Source organism: Pleurodeles waltl, chromosome 1_2, assembly GCF_031143425.1.
Source record: "Pleurodeles waltl isolate 20211129_DDA chromosome 1_2, aPleWal1.hap1.20221129, whole genome shotgun sequence".
In the NCBI taxonomy this organism is placed as follows: domain Eukaryota; kingdom Metazoa; phylum Chordata; class Amphibia; order Caudata; family Salamandridae; genus Pleurodeles; species Pleurodeles waltl.
Window position 1 is genome coordinate 178,196,620 of NC_090437.1, and position 18,101 is coordinate 178,214,720.

The 18,101-nt window shown below is 38.2% G+C and overlaps 1 protein-coding gene across 1 annotated transcript in view; it reads left to right on the forward strand.

Annotated features, from left to right (window-relative positions):
- Positions 1-18,101, forward strand: part of CFAP299 (cilia and flagella associated protein 299) — a 1,354,103-nt gene that overhangs the window by 461,399 nt on the left and 874,603 nt on the right. Inside the window, exon 3 of the mRNA XM_069233754.1 lies at positions 16,363-16,453. Within this exon, the coding sequence (XP_069089855.1) occupies positions 16,363-16,453 (91 nt within the window). The remainder of the gene's footprint in view (positions 1-16,362; positions 16,454-18,101) is intronic.

Here is an 18,101-nt window from a genome sequence, read left to right on the forward strand (position 1 = left end):
CATGCCAATTGACTCTTAGTTTCAAATGATCAACCTCAGTCGACAGAGCACAATGTATGCAGGATTTAATGCCCTGCACTGTACAGTCAGTATGGTTGGCTTAATGCTTAAATCTGAGTACAATTGTGTTATAGTGCTTACTACATCCGAGTGCTTTTGAATGGTGGTAGCAAGAAAGCATTTGAAACTTAAGACCTTATGCATGGTCACATGGTTGACCAATATGTATCATATCTGCTCAGGTTTCAAAAAGATGGTGCAGGTTACCCCATCTGCTAGCTGTTTGGAAAGGCTGACAATTCTTACCAAATGTGGTGAATTTGTTTGGGAAATTATGGACAACTGTCAATTGGAAGAGGAAAGAGTGACTAGTAGATTTAGCAAAGGATTCAGGGGGAATCAGTAGATCGTAAGTGAATCTGGATAACTACCAACATGCATAAACTGGCATTAAAGCACTGATTCTTGCATGTTATTTCCCCAAAACTTGTTATCTCTGTTTTTTTCCCATCCCTACATTTACCTGGACCTCTGGCAACAGTAAATCAATGAGACTGGAAGGGAAATAATAGGCATTATCCTATGATACCCTTAATGAGCCCCTTTATGTTCTGCCAACCTTTAAAAATGCATTCAGGCGTTCAACTGGGTGAAGCTGTATCATTGGGCTGAGACTCAAAGGACATCCACAAATGGATTCTTCTGTCCATTCTTCACATTTCCCAGGTGAGATTCTTGGCACTGACTTGCTCATTTCCTTTCCTGTTACCCTTAAGCGGCAGTGTTGAAAGACTTATTTCACTGTGGAAATGTGGGATGTTGGGGGATGGATGACTGTATAAAGGTACGGAGCTAGTGAGACACTTCTGATAACCCCAAGTGGAATTTTGCTTCGTTGATTGTGATAGTTACTAGTTCACAAATTTTCAGTATTCAACGAAGATCTACTTGATTAAAATATTTGTTTTGCCATCGTTAAAACTAGCAAAATAATTTCAGCTTCATCCCAGTTTACATCGTGTAGCACACACAAATAAATAATAAAATACAGTGTTTATCATTTACAAAAGTTCATTAGGTGACACTGACAGCAATCTTACAGACTTGTAAACTTACATGTAAGTAAATTTACATGTGCAAGTCTACTCTTACACTTTTGTATTACTATACTACTTTTGACTTTTCCCCATTTACTAGCATAAAGTTTCTCTAAAGTGTAGAATTGCATGTCAATAAAATGGGGGGAGGGGTGAATTAGTCAAAAGTCAAATACAACCATAAAGTCACTACTATTAGGGACTTTAGAACAACATTTTATGTTCCGAACACTTGACAAAAACCTGCGCAAACTGTACAGAGATCTCTCTACGGTAAAGTATAGGAAAAGTTATAAAAGTTAACAAAAGTTTAAAAAAACAAATAAAATATTTGTAAGATGAATGTTAACGTTAAATAATTTAGTAAATGTTTTTTAAATGTAGATTAATATATGAAAGTTGTTCTGGAGAACAAGTTCCTTAAATGAAATATGCGGTAAAGTTATATCAAACATAGAAAAGGGTACACCTCACATCATAATATAGGGAAAACACTTGGAAAACGACACACATTTCAGTATTAACCATTTAGATTTATGCTGTATTTTTTGCTAACCACCCAAAACAGCAACATTAGTGCGGCCACCCTTGGTGCTGTACAGCATGTGCTACAGATTCACATGGCGATTGATCACAGGAGAAGTGCTATTTTAGAAATGGAAAGTCAGGAAGCAAACTTTGATTTTGAAACCACACTGAGAAACCAACAATCCTCCAATTCACGCTCTGTTGACTATGCTGCTATTTGAAGTCCAATCCTGGCCCATCTCTGAACTGCTTTGGCCTATATCACACGTTTCTTCCTGCTGAGCTATTTGAGTTCCGAGAACATTGCATTCATTTATGCGGCTTTTTTGCACCTCCAGCCAAAAAGCAAAATAACCTGCACATTATAATATCTGCTCCAAAATGACATCAGTAAATCAAACATATGGATTTGGCTGATTGTTTCATGGGAACACAATTCATGGCTTTTGGCATTTATTTGATTGAAAGTTAAATTGACAAACTCACTCCATGGAGGAGTGTGGCTCAATGGTTAGAGTGGCAGACCTCTGATGCAGAGGTGTGGCCTGGGACCAGGGTTCATTCCCGCCTCGGTGGGTCTTGGGCTCAATTTCCTCAGACCTGATAACTCTCGCCTTGGTGCCAATCTAATCATGGGGTCCCACTCTGGGCAATCGCTTGCTTAATCTCCACAATGGCCCCAACAGTGCTAGGGATGCCTGGCTTCACCTTGGGGGTGCCCAGGAGTGGGCACTTCACAGGGAAAGCCAGGAAGGGTTCCACAGCGGTATGTGTAAAAGCGCCAAGATGCCCTCAGGGTAAAAGAGCGCTATACAAGTACGAAGTTTACAGTTTACTCCACATAATTACAGCCACTGTCTCCGGTCCTGGACTTTTCACTTACAATTCACCGTTTTCAGATGTGAAGTAGTAAGACTATAACACCCAGAATGCCTTAACCGATCACACTAGCAATCAGGACAGGAAACAGTATCCTTAATGATTTTGAAGGAGGCGGCTATCCTGTAGAAAGTTGCACGAGAGTGTTTTCTGCAAAGCGCTTTAACGCTGGGGTTGTGGGCAGTCAAGTAGTTCCTTTCTCTGTCTGCCAATCTGCTTTGTCTTGAGTCAAGCCTTAGGCCTTCGACCACCTGTGAAGCTACCTCAATGAATTAGAACCCAACCAGTCCTTCACGATTCCAATTATAGGGTTTTGTACAATGTTTTTTATTTTTTATTACACTATTTTATGTACTATTTTTATGCAGGAGATTGGTTTGAATATAGAATATCTTTCTGGAACTGTGAAACTGATGTTGTCAAGACAGCCAGACAATTGTATTTCAAAATAACAAGTTAAATATAATATGGGGCCAAAATATCGAGGACCAAAACATGAAGAGGGTAAATGCTAACTAAACCTTTACATATATATATAGTCACTGAAAAAAACAAAGGTTACAGGGACGTTACAGTGAGGTTCTGTATTTACTCGTTCAAAAACACACAAAATTGAGTAGTTATAGTTAGAGTTATTTCAAGTAACTGTTACTCATGCCATAAGGTAACTATAACTCACACCTTCGCCATGCACAGTTTTTAATCAATAATTTTATTGCAAATTTTGCAGTGATAATGTCAAAGATGGGAACATAAATCCCTACAGAAGTATTTAGATGTGGGGTATAGACCTAGGGGCTTGAGAATTTTAATTGTCCCAAGCTTTGAGAACCCAAATCCTGAAATGCTTAAGGAATGGGTGGACAGCAACATTAAGGCATTGAATCATCTGTTTCAAATCATAGTCAAATATGTGGAAATTGATAGAGCAATATTGCAACAGCAAATTCATCTATTAAATGATGAACTGTATAAAGATCCCCAACAAGAAATTGTAAAAATAAGTCTCAGGAAGATATCAGTACCCGTTTAATGAAACTTAAGGAATTAATCAAGCAGCATAAAGCACAAAAATTCATCAGAGATAAGCTGGACTATAAAAGAGGCCAGATATTTACCTTTCCACACTACTTTGACAACCTTAAGAGGCTGATAGTATATGAAGGCAACAGGCTGTTGCACGAAAGTAAAACTACAGAGATAGGATCAGAACTAAGTTTGGAAATTGAAGCAGACCCTGAAATGGGGTCAGCCTAATCAGGAGGAGCCACCAGTAACTGCAAAGCTGTCAGTAATTAATGAATTGCATTTTTTAAGGATAGATTGGATGCAGACATTCAGACTATGAGTCCAAAGCACAAAAACAACATAAGAGGAGGCGGAGGAGGCAAAAGTGGCAAAACCTCTTTAACAGCAGCAAGATCCAAGCAGAAGCAAAAAGGGAAGAAGAAGTAACAGAAATCATTAACCACTCGGACATCACTCTAAATAAAGCAGAAGAGCAAATTTTGTCATTAGGACTATCATACTGCCCAGAGAGTTCTTTCAATTACAGTTAAACATGCGTTGACATTTTCAAGTTCATTAGGAAACATAAATTGATGAAATTTCATTTGACAAAAAGCAAAGTTGGCAATACATGGGAAGTACTAGTTGTGACTCATCATCAGTATCTAAAAATCTCCAGCCTTTAATTGATCAAAGAATTGAAAGAACTTAAAAAGGGATCTTTAGGCATTAAAAAACCCTTGATGAATCAAAATGTCATTGATTTGATGCATCTAAATGTATTTGGAGAAGCCAATACTCCCTTCAAACCGTGTCAACTTTTCTCCCAGGAGCATCAAGAGATTCTATTGATGTTTTTAATGATTTGATTATTGAAGGGGTCAAAACACTGTACAGTGAAGCAAGTAAAGTGCAGATTAAACAGAATTCTCGACAAAAGCAGTATAAGATCTTAATAAGAAAGTTGCAAGGAGAAAAAGAGCTGGCAATCAGGAACTGTGGCAAGGGAGCAATATCGTTATTTGGCCAATGGGCAGGTACAAGACTGAAGCATACAAGCAATTAAACAAAACAGCATGCTACGCTAAAAGCAATTGAAGTGAGGATAGCAGGGTTAGGATCTTGTTCCACAGTGAATGAATTTAGTGGAGAAGTGCTGGCGTGCTTAATCAGAACATATACAGGTTTCTAGGAAACTACCACCCGAAGACCCCAGTCTTCTAGCTGATACCGGAGGTGCACACAAATCCTCCACACAATAATTATGGCATAGGAAATGGTGCTGCAGCACTGTGTGAGCAACCTCATACTTGTTGGGCAAAAAGCGTGACAGGGCAGATTGAGAGGATGATAAAAAAAATGTCTGCAGCTGATCCTTTCTTGACTGGACCAGAAATACTTGGACACACATATATATTATATCTATATGTACATATATATATATATATCATCTATTTTTGCATCTAAGAACTTTGGAGTGAGGTCTTTTTTATGCCTATGAGGAATGGCATACTTTCATTTATACAATAATGGCTACGTGGCCGTGACCTGCACCAACCCCGAGAGGTAGAAGAAGCTGGGTTATACCAGGAACCTTTCTAAAATATATCTATCTATCTATCTATATATATATATATATATATATATATATATATATATATATATATATATATATATATATATATATGTAGATGTTGAGAGTAGAAATCATGATTGCTGAAATTTGCTGTGATGTTTTTTTAATTTTTAGAATATATTTTTTTCACAATATTTTGATTCTCCTCTCTCACATGGCACTTTATTCGGTATGGTAAAGGCTTCACAATACAGTTGGGATGTGGGGATGTCAATTTGCCCTGTTTACACTATTTATACCATGAGTCAAACAGGGGATTATATCTATTGGAATAAATATATTATGTCATCCTTAATAATGACAGTGAAATAGATTATTACGAGAAAAAAAATTCCAAGATAGATACACTACTCAGTCATCTAATTTGGGTGGATTAGTAAAGGAGATTCATTATATTCCATCTGTGTCAGTGAGGAATTTTGAAATGTAGCTTTACTTATATTGTAATAGAAACCAGAAATTACTTTTGTTGTATGACAGGCACCAGGCCACTTTACTATTATATCATACACATTGAACAATGAGGTCAATTTCAAATCATATTATTAGACAATATACATATCCAAAAATTGACATAAACAGCTCATATAGACATAACATGCCATATGATATATAAATCATTAATCATTATATCTTGAAGTCCTAGGAGTTTACTATGCATATGCCACTTTATTTTGTTCAATTTGATATTCGACATACAAAATGAAGATTTTATATTCAGGAATGCATTTTTACTAACAGGTCGAATATCGAACATTATGTGAATACAAGTTCTATTACAATAATGGAATATTCATATATATTTGTGGGTATTTATATATTTTTTAGCAAGCTATTTTGAATTCGTAGATTATATTATGCACATGTCACTTTATTTTTGACTAATTTGATATTCAACATATAAAATGAAGATCTGATATTTATGAATGCATTTTTATTAACAGATCAAATATCGAAGACAATGTGACTGTATGTCTTAATAGAATTACAGCATGTTTATTTACATATTTGGGTATTTATTTATTTCATATTGAGTAATATTTTGTGAATATTATGTGTATGACATGACTGATATATTTGCCATTAAGTGACTACTGACAAGCCGTAACCAAACATGAGGTATGATGATTAGCAACAAGACGATTTATACGTTACAAGATGGCCGTCCTATTATTCTGCACCAATTAGTAGCCAAAATAAATGAGGGACCATTATGTGTAATTGAAGAGGCCTTTGTGGGGTGGAAATAGGCGTCATCCGAAATGCGTAGACATTGCAGTTTTGTTTGGAAGAGGCACCTAATTTGCACCTTATCTGAAATAAACAGCTGAGCATCAACGAATGGCAGATTTGCTTCCCTTCTTTTGTGTCAGCAGTTGTGAAACTGTTTTTCAGTGCAGCCGTATAGTGAGCGAAATCTCATCTTTGTGGAATATATATATATATATATATATATATATATATATATATATATATATGTCAATCAAAAATTAGCAGTGCACTCCATTAGGGGAAATTAAGTCTTGTGTTTATTTCATTTCGAAAGTGGAAACAAAAGAACGAACAACGCGTTTCGACCGTCTGGTCTTTTTTGAGTTCAAAGAATCCTGTTACTATTACAAATCCTATTTATAGTGACATTCAATGCTAATTACAATGCATGTTGGGAATCGTGGTTCTGGAACACTTAATCTTACGTCACAACATAAGGCAAAATAAAGGTAATCTGATAAATCTCATTACGTTTCAAATGAGGGCATAAGTCAGTTCTAATCAAGCAACATTATTTCATCCTCAATGAATGTATACACGAGGGCAACTTATTGTTAACTGCATGTGTCAATGTGCCTACTGTTTTAATTGAAATTAAATTAAATTAAACTAGGCATTATTACCGCTCTACTAATAATAACGCTTGGTTTTATACTAGGAGACCTATACATAAACATTAGTTTCTTAGTGTGTCAAAAATTATTATTATTGTATAGCTCCAAAGGAGACAGAGAATATTATATAAAAAAATTAATAATAATAATAAACAGATCGGTTACAAGTATATCTATTCAGCCATTGAATGTATAACATATACAAAATATACAAAAAATATACAAAAAATATACAAAAGAGCCACGCCTAATGGTTTCAAAGGAATATATATGTGTCAACTTAGATAGTAATTGGCTCTTATTAGTAACTGCAAAGGCGGTCAAAACAGTATAATATACTAAGGGATTTAATGCCACATTAACGCTGGATGTTATATAAAATGATTTTAAACTGGACCTACAAATGGACATAGAGTTCTTCATCATTGTTCATCCCAAAGGGGGCCCTCGTTTTCATCTGTATTATAAACCTGGATTTGAGTCGCCTTAACTTTTTAACTCTGTCACCTCCTCTCTCATGTTCCGGGATATGATCAATACCATAATATCTCAGGGTTCTCCAATCATTTTGTGTGTGGGTTTGTAAGTGTCTAGCTGTTGCATATGTATAATCCTTATGAGTGATTGCTCTTATATGTTCCAAAATTCTCTTCTTTAATGCACAGATCGTGCTACCAATATACTTGGAACCGCAGTGACATTGAATGACATACACCACAAATTTCGTATCACATGTAATCTTATGCTTGATTACCAGTTCTTGTCCATTTGAGAATGTGACCTTTTTTCAAAGATTGTCCTATTTTACAGGCTTTACAGTGATTGCATTTAAAGAATCCCTTTTGTCTTTCCACTAACCAATTGTGATCCTTCTCTAAGACAAAATGACTTTTTATTATCATATCCCTTATACCGGGTGCCTTCTTATATGAAAATAGTGGCTTAGGGCCAACTAGGGATCCTAAATCCGGGTCCCTTCTTACAATCTGCCAGTGTTTACACAGTATATTCTTGATAAGAGTGCTTTCTTTGGTGTATTGCATTATCATTCTAATTGATTCTTTTAAATCTTTTTCTTTATTTTGGAACAAAAAATCCTCTCGTTTTTTTAGACTGAATCCCATTGAGATTTTTCTTAAGAATATTCTCGTTATATCCTCAAGTTTTGAATCTTTCATAAGTTTGATAGCATTTTAATAATGAATCTTTTTCATTAGAACAGTTTCTTCTCATTCTTATGAATTCACCCAAGGAGATACTATTGATCAGAGATTTGGGATGAAAACTTTTCCCATGTAATATACTGTTGCATGCGGTCTTTTTCCGAAATACTGTGGTTTCTATTTTATCATTCTCAATATAAATCGTAATGTCTAAAAAATTAATCGATGTTTGACTTGTTTCACAAGTAAATTTGAGACCCACTTCATTATTGAGAATGTCAAAATATTGCATGAATTCATGCCTTGATCCATTCCAGATGATAAAAAGATCATCTATGTAGCGAACCCAAAGTAATGCTTTTTCAGCATAGTTCTCAAGGATCACAATTGGTTAGTGGAAATACAAAAGGGATTCTTTAAATGCAATCACTGTAAAGCCTGTAAAATAGGACAATCTTTGAAAAAGGTCACATTCTCAAATGGACAAGAACTGGTAATCAAGCATAAGATTACATGTGATACGAAATTTGTGGTGTATGTCATTGAATGTCACTGCGGTTCCAAGTATATTGGTAGCACGATCTGTGCATTAAAGAAGAGAATTTTGGAACATATAAGAGCAATCACTCATAAGGATTATACATATGCAACAGCTAGACACTTACAAACCCACACACAAAATGATTGGCGAGCCCTGATATATTATGGTATTGATCATATCCCGGAACATGAGAGAGGAGGTGACAGAGTTAAAAAGTTAAGGCGACTCAAATCCAGGTTTATAATACAGATGACAATGAGAGCCCCCTTTGGGATGAAAAATGATGAAGAACTCTATGCCCATTTGTAGGTCCAGTTTTAAATCATTTTATATAACATCCAGCATTAATGTGGTATTAAATCCCTTAGTATATTATACTGTTTTCACCGCCTTAGCAGTTACTAATAAGAGCCAATTACTATCTAAGTTGACACATATATATTGCTTTGAAACCATTAGGCGTGGCTCTTTTGTATATTTTGTATATGTTATATATTCAATGGCTGAATTTGATATACTTGTAACCGATATGTTTATTATTATTATTAATTTTTTTTATATAATATTCTCTGTCTCCTTTGGAGCTATACAATAATAATAATTTTTGACACACTAAGAAACTAATGTTTATGTATAGGTCTCCTAGTATAAAACCAAGCGTTATTATTAGTAGAGCGGTAATAATGCCTAGTTTAATTTAATTTAATTTCAATTAAAACAGTAGGCACATTGACACATGCAGTTAACAATAAGTTGCCCTCTTGTATACATTCATTGAGGATGAAATAATGTTGCTTGATTAGAACTGACTTATGCCCTCATTTGAAACGTAATGAGATTTATCAGATTACCTTTATTTTGCCTTATGTTGTGACGTAAGATTAAGTGTTCCAGAACAACGATTCCCAACATGCATTGTAATTAGCATTGAATGTCACTATAAATAGGATTTGTAATAGTAACAGAATTCTTTGAACTCAAAAAAGACCAGACGGTCGAAACGCGTTATTCGTTCTTTTGTTTCCACTTTCGAAATGAAATAAACACAAGACTTAATTTCCCCTAATGGAGTGCACTGCTAATCTTTGATTGACACATTTCTCCTTGGGCTCGGCTCATCCGCAGCAGTAGCACTGGTACTTGGAGCGCGGTGCCTTTTGAGAGCCGCTTTGCTTTCTATATATATATATATATATATATTCTCCATGAAAACAACAAAGGTTAGAGATAAGTTATAGCTAGGAAACTTAATTTATTCTTTCCATACAAACCATATTTACACTACACAAACATTAGAAATTCTAAGGTTATAGTTATAACTTAAATTTAGAATTTATACACCACCTTCTAATTAATAAGTTGTGCATCTATGTACACAGTGTTACGTATAACTTAATACACTAGCTTCAAATTCCTCTATCGCATACCACTGTACACAGTGTTCTCACTTCACGCGCCGTACAATGGAGTAACCTATAGTGGAATACCATACAGTCTAATAGCATGCAGTGGAGGGTAGAAGAGTGGATTGACATAAAGTGGAGTAGCATACACTGGAGTGTTGAGTGGAGTGCCACACACTGGAATAGCATACAGTGTAGTGAAGTGCAGTGGAGTGGCGAACTGTGGATTAGCATACACTGGAGCATGGTACAGAAGGGTATCGTACCGAGAAGTTGCGTAGACTGGAGTGGCATACAGTGCGGTGCGATAAAGTGGACCTCCATATAGTGGAATTGCATATAAAGGAGGGGCACCCAATGGAAAAACACAGAATGGAGTGTTGTAGAGTGGTTTGGGGTATATTTTAGTGGTGTTCAGTGGAGTTTCATTCAGTGGAATAGCATAGAGTGCCATGGCATTCAGTGAAGTGGTATACAGTGGAATTGCTTATAGTCAAGTAGCATACAGTGGAGTGGCATAGACTGGATTGGTATACAGTGTAGTGCCTACAGTGGAGTTGTGTACAGTTGAGTTGTGAATACTGCAGTGGTGTACAGTGGAGTGTGGTAGCGTGGAATAGCATATGGGGGAATGTTGCAAAGTGGCGTGGCATGCAGTGTGATCTTAAGGATTTTGGGGGCCCCAGGCAAGAAATATGTTAGGGGCTCTGTTTGGAACCACACTGCAATTATTAAGCATTTCCTGCTAATTTAAGCCTACGTAATCCCAAATTATGCTGAATTATATGTTAAACTTTCAGAAACTGGGTCACACAAAAATAATCAATGTATGTCTTGCCCAGGGCTACAAAAATCCTTAAGGCGAGGCGGAGTAGAGAGACAGAGTAAGAGATATAGGCAGGCAAAGAGAGGGAGAGTGGTGTAGACGGCGAAGTAGACATGGTAGACTGAGGTCAATTAAAATGTTCACTTTGGCTGTGGGTCCCCTGAAAAGGGGGGGTCCTTGGCAACTGCCCACTTTGCCCATGCCTTAAAATGTCTCTGTCCAAGCGAACAGCGTAGAAAAGAATGACTTACAATGAAGTAGTGTGCATTGGAGTGCCATACAGTGAAATAGGGTAGAGTTGAGTGTCGTAGAGTGGAGTGACATAGTGGAATAGCATAGAGTAGAGTCGCTTAGTGAAGTTGCATACAGCAGAGTGGTGTACATCAAAGTGGTGTGCAGTGGAGTAGCATAGAGTTGAGTGGTGTACATTGTAGTTCAGTACAGAGTAGTGGGGTATGTATGTACTAGAACATTTGGAGGAATGTAGATTTTGGTATGCAGAGAAACACAAGTCAGCAACTTGTGCTGCATTGAGTTTTTGTGCATGTACCAAGCAAAGCAGGGCGACGCATGATGAGTTTCCATAGTTTGGTAAATGTTAAGTAAGTATTGCATTGCCTATGCAACACTATGCATAATGCAAGGATATTGCAATAGAGTCCCAAATTTGGCCCCTGGTGATATATTGTGCCATGGTATACCACTGTAAGTTAACGGTTAACCGTGGTACATAGCGGGGACAAGGCAGTGTATAATCAGCTAATGTCTGCCTTTAAATATTTAAAAGGCAGCCATAATCAGTTTAGTAGACTTTTGGATAGTCATGGTTTAGGGCCTGAAACATAGGTAAGAAGAAGGTGTTATTGTTGCTCCCAACCTATTACCGTGGAAATAGGTATGTTATGTTATAAATACTTACTGAGTGCACATACACGAAAAAGGTATCTTGGTGCTGAGGTAAGAAAACAACTGCACATAAAAGAATTAGCCATATGCCAGCCTAAACAACTATGTTTTTAATTGTGTCCTGAAACTCATGTAATTGTCTATAGATCTCAAATCAAGGGAGAGAGTGTTCCAAGTGTGAGGAGCAGTCACTGAAAGCCTAGCCCATCCCAGTCTCTTCCTTTTGCTTCTTGGAACAGTCAATAGGTTCAGATGGGCTAAGATGTCGATAAGGGGTGAATTCTGGTATGATGCAGGGCTTTAGCCATGGAGAGATTAAAAAATTATACAGCCTGTTTTAAAGATGATCCTCTGGGCCATCGGGAGCCAGTAAAGCTTTCCCATCAAGGGTGAGATATGACAACGTCTAGGCTGACGAAAGACCAGCTGGGCTGCTTTATTTTGAGCTAATTAAAAACGTGATTTAAGCCAATAGGGAGTCCCAGATAGAGTGCATTGGCCTAATCTATTTGGGACATTACTAAAGCAACAATGATTTGGATGATTAATTCAAAAGTGAAATATCTCCTTATTTTCCTTATTCTTCAAAGTTAGAGAAAGCATGAGGAAGTCACAGTGCCTCTCTGGGTTTTCATAGATAGATCCTCATCAATTGGATTTTTTTTATAATTCTCTATAGATTTATTTAACCAGCTGACAGAGTACCATGGTAATACCTAGCATGTACCTTGTTTTTTCACAAAATGTTCCTTTTTTGTAATTGTTTTAAGAAATATGGTAATTTGTAGGTATTATTGGGGTAATGTGTAAACTTTTTTGACATAATAAAATATGTAAAAAATTGTAAAGACACTCTACGCTATATTTGTGATCTATTGTGTATTACAATTTTTTTTCAGTTTCTTTACATATCTTTTAAAAAATGTTTAAGGTACTGCACTACTACCTTTCTAGTACCTTGGTATTCCATAATTTAAAACATATGAAAACAAATACTTACCTATATTTAAGGCCCTAAGCTACAACACGGGCAAAGTGGCCCTAAGACAACATGCCTGCCTGCAATTTTCGTAAAGAAAGTCATTATCCAATCAGATAATGACTTGTCATTGCTATATACAGCGGTACTACCTCGAAGCTACTGCGCTAAGAGATACCACTAGGTTTAAAATGCTAGTAACTCTAAAAATACCTACCCTTTTAGTCGCAACTACAAAAAGAATCATCTGCACACCATTATCTTCAAACCTGCCAAATTTCAACAAAATCCAACGGACCGTTTTTGCGCTACGTGAAATACAAAAGTCTATATAAAATGCATATGAGTCCAAGTGTGTTTTTTGGTCCCCCCTTTCTTCTTTGCACCCCCTTGACCAAATGCCGCCAAATGTTTAATCAGTCACCAATGTAATAGGTGCAACTTGTCTGCTAAGTTTTGAGAAGATATGCAAATGGGTACAAAGATATTGAGGGGCATATTTATACTCCGTTTGCGCCGAATTAGCGTCATTTTTTTCGACGCAAATTCGGCGCAAAACTAACGCCATATTTATACTTTGGCGTTAGACGCGTCTAGCGCCAAAGTATGAGGAAAGAGCGTCTTTTTTTGCGTGAACGCCTTCCTTGCGTTAATGAGATGCAAGGTAGGCGTTCCCGTCCAAAAAAATGACTGCGACACAAATGCGTCGTATTTATACTCCCGGGCAAAAATCACGCCCGGGAGTAGGCGGGGCAAAAAACCCCGCATTTGCGCCTCTTTTTAACGCCTGGGTCAGGGCAGGCGTTAAGGGACCTGTGGGCTCAAAATGAGCCCACAGCTGCCCTCCCATGCCCCCAGGGACCCCCCCTGCCACCCTTGCCCACCCCAGGAGGACACCCAAGGATGGAGGGACCCATCCCAGGGACATTCAGGTAAGTTCAGGTAAGTATAATTTTTTTTTTTTTTTTTTTTTTTTTTTGGCATAGGGGGGCCTGATTTGTGCCCCCCTACATGCCTCAATGCCCAATGACCATGCCCAGGGGACATAAGTCCCCTGGGCATGGCCATTGGGCAAGGGGGCATGACTCCTGTCTTTACTAAGACAGGAGTCATGTAAATGGCGTCTGGGCGTCGTTAAAAATGGCGCAAATCGGGTGGAGGCGATTTTTTAGCGTCAACCTGACTTGCACCATTTTTAAGACGCCCTAACGCCATTTTCCCCAACGCCGGCGCTGCCTGGTGTACGTGGTTTTTTTCCACGCACACCAGGCAGCGCCGGTCTGCTAGCGCCGGCTAACGCCATTCAATAAATACGGCACCCGCATGGCGCTTCAGAATGGTGTTAGCCGGCGCTAAACTTTTTGACGCTAAACTGCGTTAGCGCAGTTTAGCGTCAAAAAGTATAAATACGGGCCTAAGGGACAAAAATACAAAGAATTCCTATCTCTGGGTAACCCTAACTAGATATCCTAAAGGAACAAGTAGATGGAGTTTTAGGTTTAACAAACTTATACTTACACATATTTCCTTACCTTGTGGATAATCCAGTCCTTGATATTTTGGCACATCAATATTTCCCACATGATATTCTGGTAGCACACCCCAATGATTATGTGTCAGCTAGAAGGAGGTTAAGAATTTACCACCCAAGGTTCTGACATCTCAGGCTGAGGTATGTACTAGATGCAGTAAATGCCTCATATTCAGATCTGATGCTCAAAAAATGGGGAACTACATGTGAAATCAACAGTTTTACTCATATATTACCCTTGCAAATTTAACCAGGTTACACCGGCTGATGTTTACCAGGGGAGCGTTGTGCTGGGGTGTGAAGGTGTGGTAATGACTGCACCGCTGGCTAGTGGGTAAACTGCTGTTTGTGCAGGGATCAGACTTTAACTCTGTTCTCATATTCAGTGAACAGTATCGCACAAATGAAGGCAAGCCAGATTTGTGTTCATGAATAGGGATGTGATTGAACTGACCTTGATCTGTCCTTTATGAGCAAACAGATAGTGCAGGCTGTTTGTGCGGAAGATGTAGACAGGCTAGAAGGTCTGCCAGGCAACGCTCCACGCTGTGCCAGCCCATCCATGCTGCGGGATCAGCTGTGACGTTTTACTCCATGTAAATGTATTCTCTTGAGGTTAATATGGGAGCTAGGCTACCGGTTGAGGTGCAATAAGGTCGGGTTTGGAACTGTGTGCCTGAGAGCTTCTTCCTCTGAATGAAGCACTACCAGAGGCTGAAGTGGACGGAATGTGCTAGGGAGAACATTCCCAAACTGTGTTTTTATTTTACCAAAACAGTTGCCATACTTTTTGTGTGAAAAAAATGAAACGTCTGCGAATGGTTACTATAGTCCCTGGGTGGCCGTGGGGAGTTAGGGAAGGAGGGGTCCCTGTAATGTTCAGCTGCGATGAGGGACAGGGAGCTAAAGAAGAAACAAGCCTTCTCTCCATGACGGCTCCTGGAAGCCAGCACTGGCTTTAATTAATGGTGTCATTTTAAGCTTCATGGTGACATAAAAGTTATTCTTTTTGCAACCAACTGGTTTTGGAATGTGTCACTTTAAAATACATCTATAAAGACAGGCTTGCGTCGGGTACAGTCTGATCGCTGTTACTAAGAGTATAACTTCCGAAAGCACTGTAAGCGCCTAAACACTGAAACATTGTTTCACATTTTGGGGTGGCCTATCTACTATTGTGTGTAATTCATTTTTATAAGGCTGCAGCAGCTTATTTTATACTGTGTGCAATTCACTTTTTAAACTAATAACTTAATATTTGCTGTGCTTTCAGATACCGACTGTGACTTCATAGCATTATAAAAATACATGTCACTATCTCCCAGTTCACTGCCAAGATCCAAATCAGTGGCCCTCCGGTTAGGCATTCAGGCATCTGTTGTACGGCAAAATGATGGGGCAGAATGTGAAGAGTGGCCCCTTAGTCTCCCATATGTCACTGATATTCATAGACCTTGGGCTGAAAGGGGGGCCCTTGAAGGGATGGGGGCTTTAAGGGTAGGGGCCCCTCTGTGTTGCAGGGGCTTGTGTTGCTCCCCTGATATAAGGGATGCATTAACTAACTGATCTTTTCACACAGAATAGTGCATTTCCCACTGCTTAGCTTAATTTGCATTTACTTTTCATTTCAGGTATGTACATCATATTTAGATGAAAAGGCACCAAAATACTTACAGAATATCTTGTTTTTTTAGCCATGTTTCAAACCCCACACGACACTCACTGACTCAACCCCTGTTGTACTCATGATCACATTTCCTATATTTTATGAACTTGGAGAACTACGGTCAATGCATGTAAAAAATATACCTTATGATGACCATATTTTAATAAAAGTCAGGAACAGGTCCATTACTTTGTAATATATGGTGAGTTATGATTAATAGTTAAAGGTATAGGCGGTACAATGTGCAGTTGTCACAATGTAATGTGCATGGGTGCAAAGTTTGAATCGCTTGAATTGTCCTTCTCTTCCATAGGGTACTGGCAAGTGCAGGGAAAGAACTAAAGGATAACTTCCTTGTCGCATTAGCCCAGCGTGAAGAAGCCAACCGCAGTGGAAAGTTGTCTGTGAGTACCCAAAGAACGACTGTTCAACCTGGCGACGTCTTGTTGATGGCTGCAGATTGATTGGCTCGGCAGGTTTCTGCCTAATTTTTTTTTGTTTTAAAGGTTCCATGTTTAAAAGTGAACAGAACTTTGAATGTGAATGCACTTGAAAGCCATCAGCTATGTGAGAAAATAGTTGTCCACTGCAGAATTTGTGGCACAACTGTTAAACAACAAAGATGTGCTTCATTGTATCAATATGTACATCCATTCAGTTATTTACCATTGTCCATTTGGTGGTGCTAATAACTAGGATATTACTAGTTTTTTCAATGTGCGACCTAACTACTAAAAGAAAGAAACCGAATAAAACCTGAAATTGCTTTTGAGGTCAGCATGCAGCTTTGGCAAAGCTTCATTGTTTGCAAACTACTAAAGTCTAGTTGTTGTTATTATTGTTTGATATTTGGCAGCCACAATAATTGCCAATACCTTAGGCTCTTGGCGCGGACCTTCCAGGACAGCAGATACTGTTTTCTCTGCTGATTATTTGCCAGCTATGTCTAGACTTCACACTATGTGCTGCTGAAATCGACAGCTTCTTCTGCCAACCTCGATAGAGTTGTTGTCATACCTCTCAGGGGTATAGCGGGTGATGCGAGTAGGATCTATTTACCTCTTCATTCCAACTTAACGTGACAGTACAATTTCACAGTATTAGCAGTGAACTCAAATCTGACTATATGCTGTGTCTCGTGATATCTTTCCCAAAATCCACTGGATGTTTGTAATCAGTTAGAGGTTTTGTAGGTTACCAACAAATCAATTTCTGAACACTTGGTAGTACTGAGGAGTGAGGTATTCCACTGAGGAGATACTGGGATTAGGTAATTGCTTCAGAGGGTCTAGCAAATCTGGCTGGGTTGAAAAGCTTGTGTGGGTTCCCGAGCGTAGCTTCTCGGGGAAGAGGTGGGCTCATCGAGGATATGGAGAGAGCTAACTGCTTCCTTGAAATGATATGTCTTTATTGTTCCATTGAAGGCTGTTAAACTGAATAGGTCCCTCTGATTTGGGTAAGGTGGTTTTAGAGCACAGGGCCCAAAACTTTGATGTTTTTCCTCCCAATTCTTGTGGTTGAAATTTGATTGGACCACTTGCTTGGGCTGTCCGAACAATAGGCCCAACCCAGGTTGAAATGAAGCTCACTCGTCTGATATTCAACCCCCTTTTTCTTCATAGGCTCTCTAGGAATTTGAATTTTGTAATATGTCCCGCTGTGAACAAATGCAGATGTTCCAGGTATTATTTTAGATGTTTTTTGCAAAAACCTATAACAATGGCTATCTGCAGGAACACATTGAATTTTTTGTGTTTACCCACAATGTTTTCATTCATCCATGTATTGTCCGATGTTCCAGTGGGCCTGGTTTGTGCTTTATAATACTAGGGAATAGATACACTAATGTATGATACAAACTGCAAGGAGTAAACTATGGATGTGTCTAAGAAGATCCCCAGGTCCTTGTTAGAACGTGCTGTTATTTTCTTTTTCAAACTTGATGATATATCATGAACCCAAATATTTGTTATAGGCCTACTCTTTCTGCTTCACGAATAGCATTCTTGCACTGCAAAGCAATATTTCATAGCATATACATTGTCTTGTCTC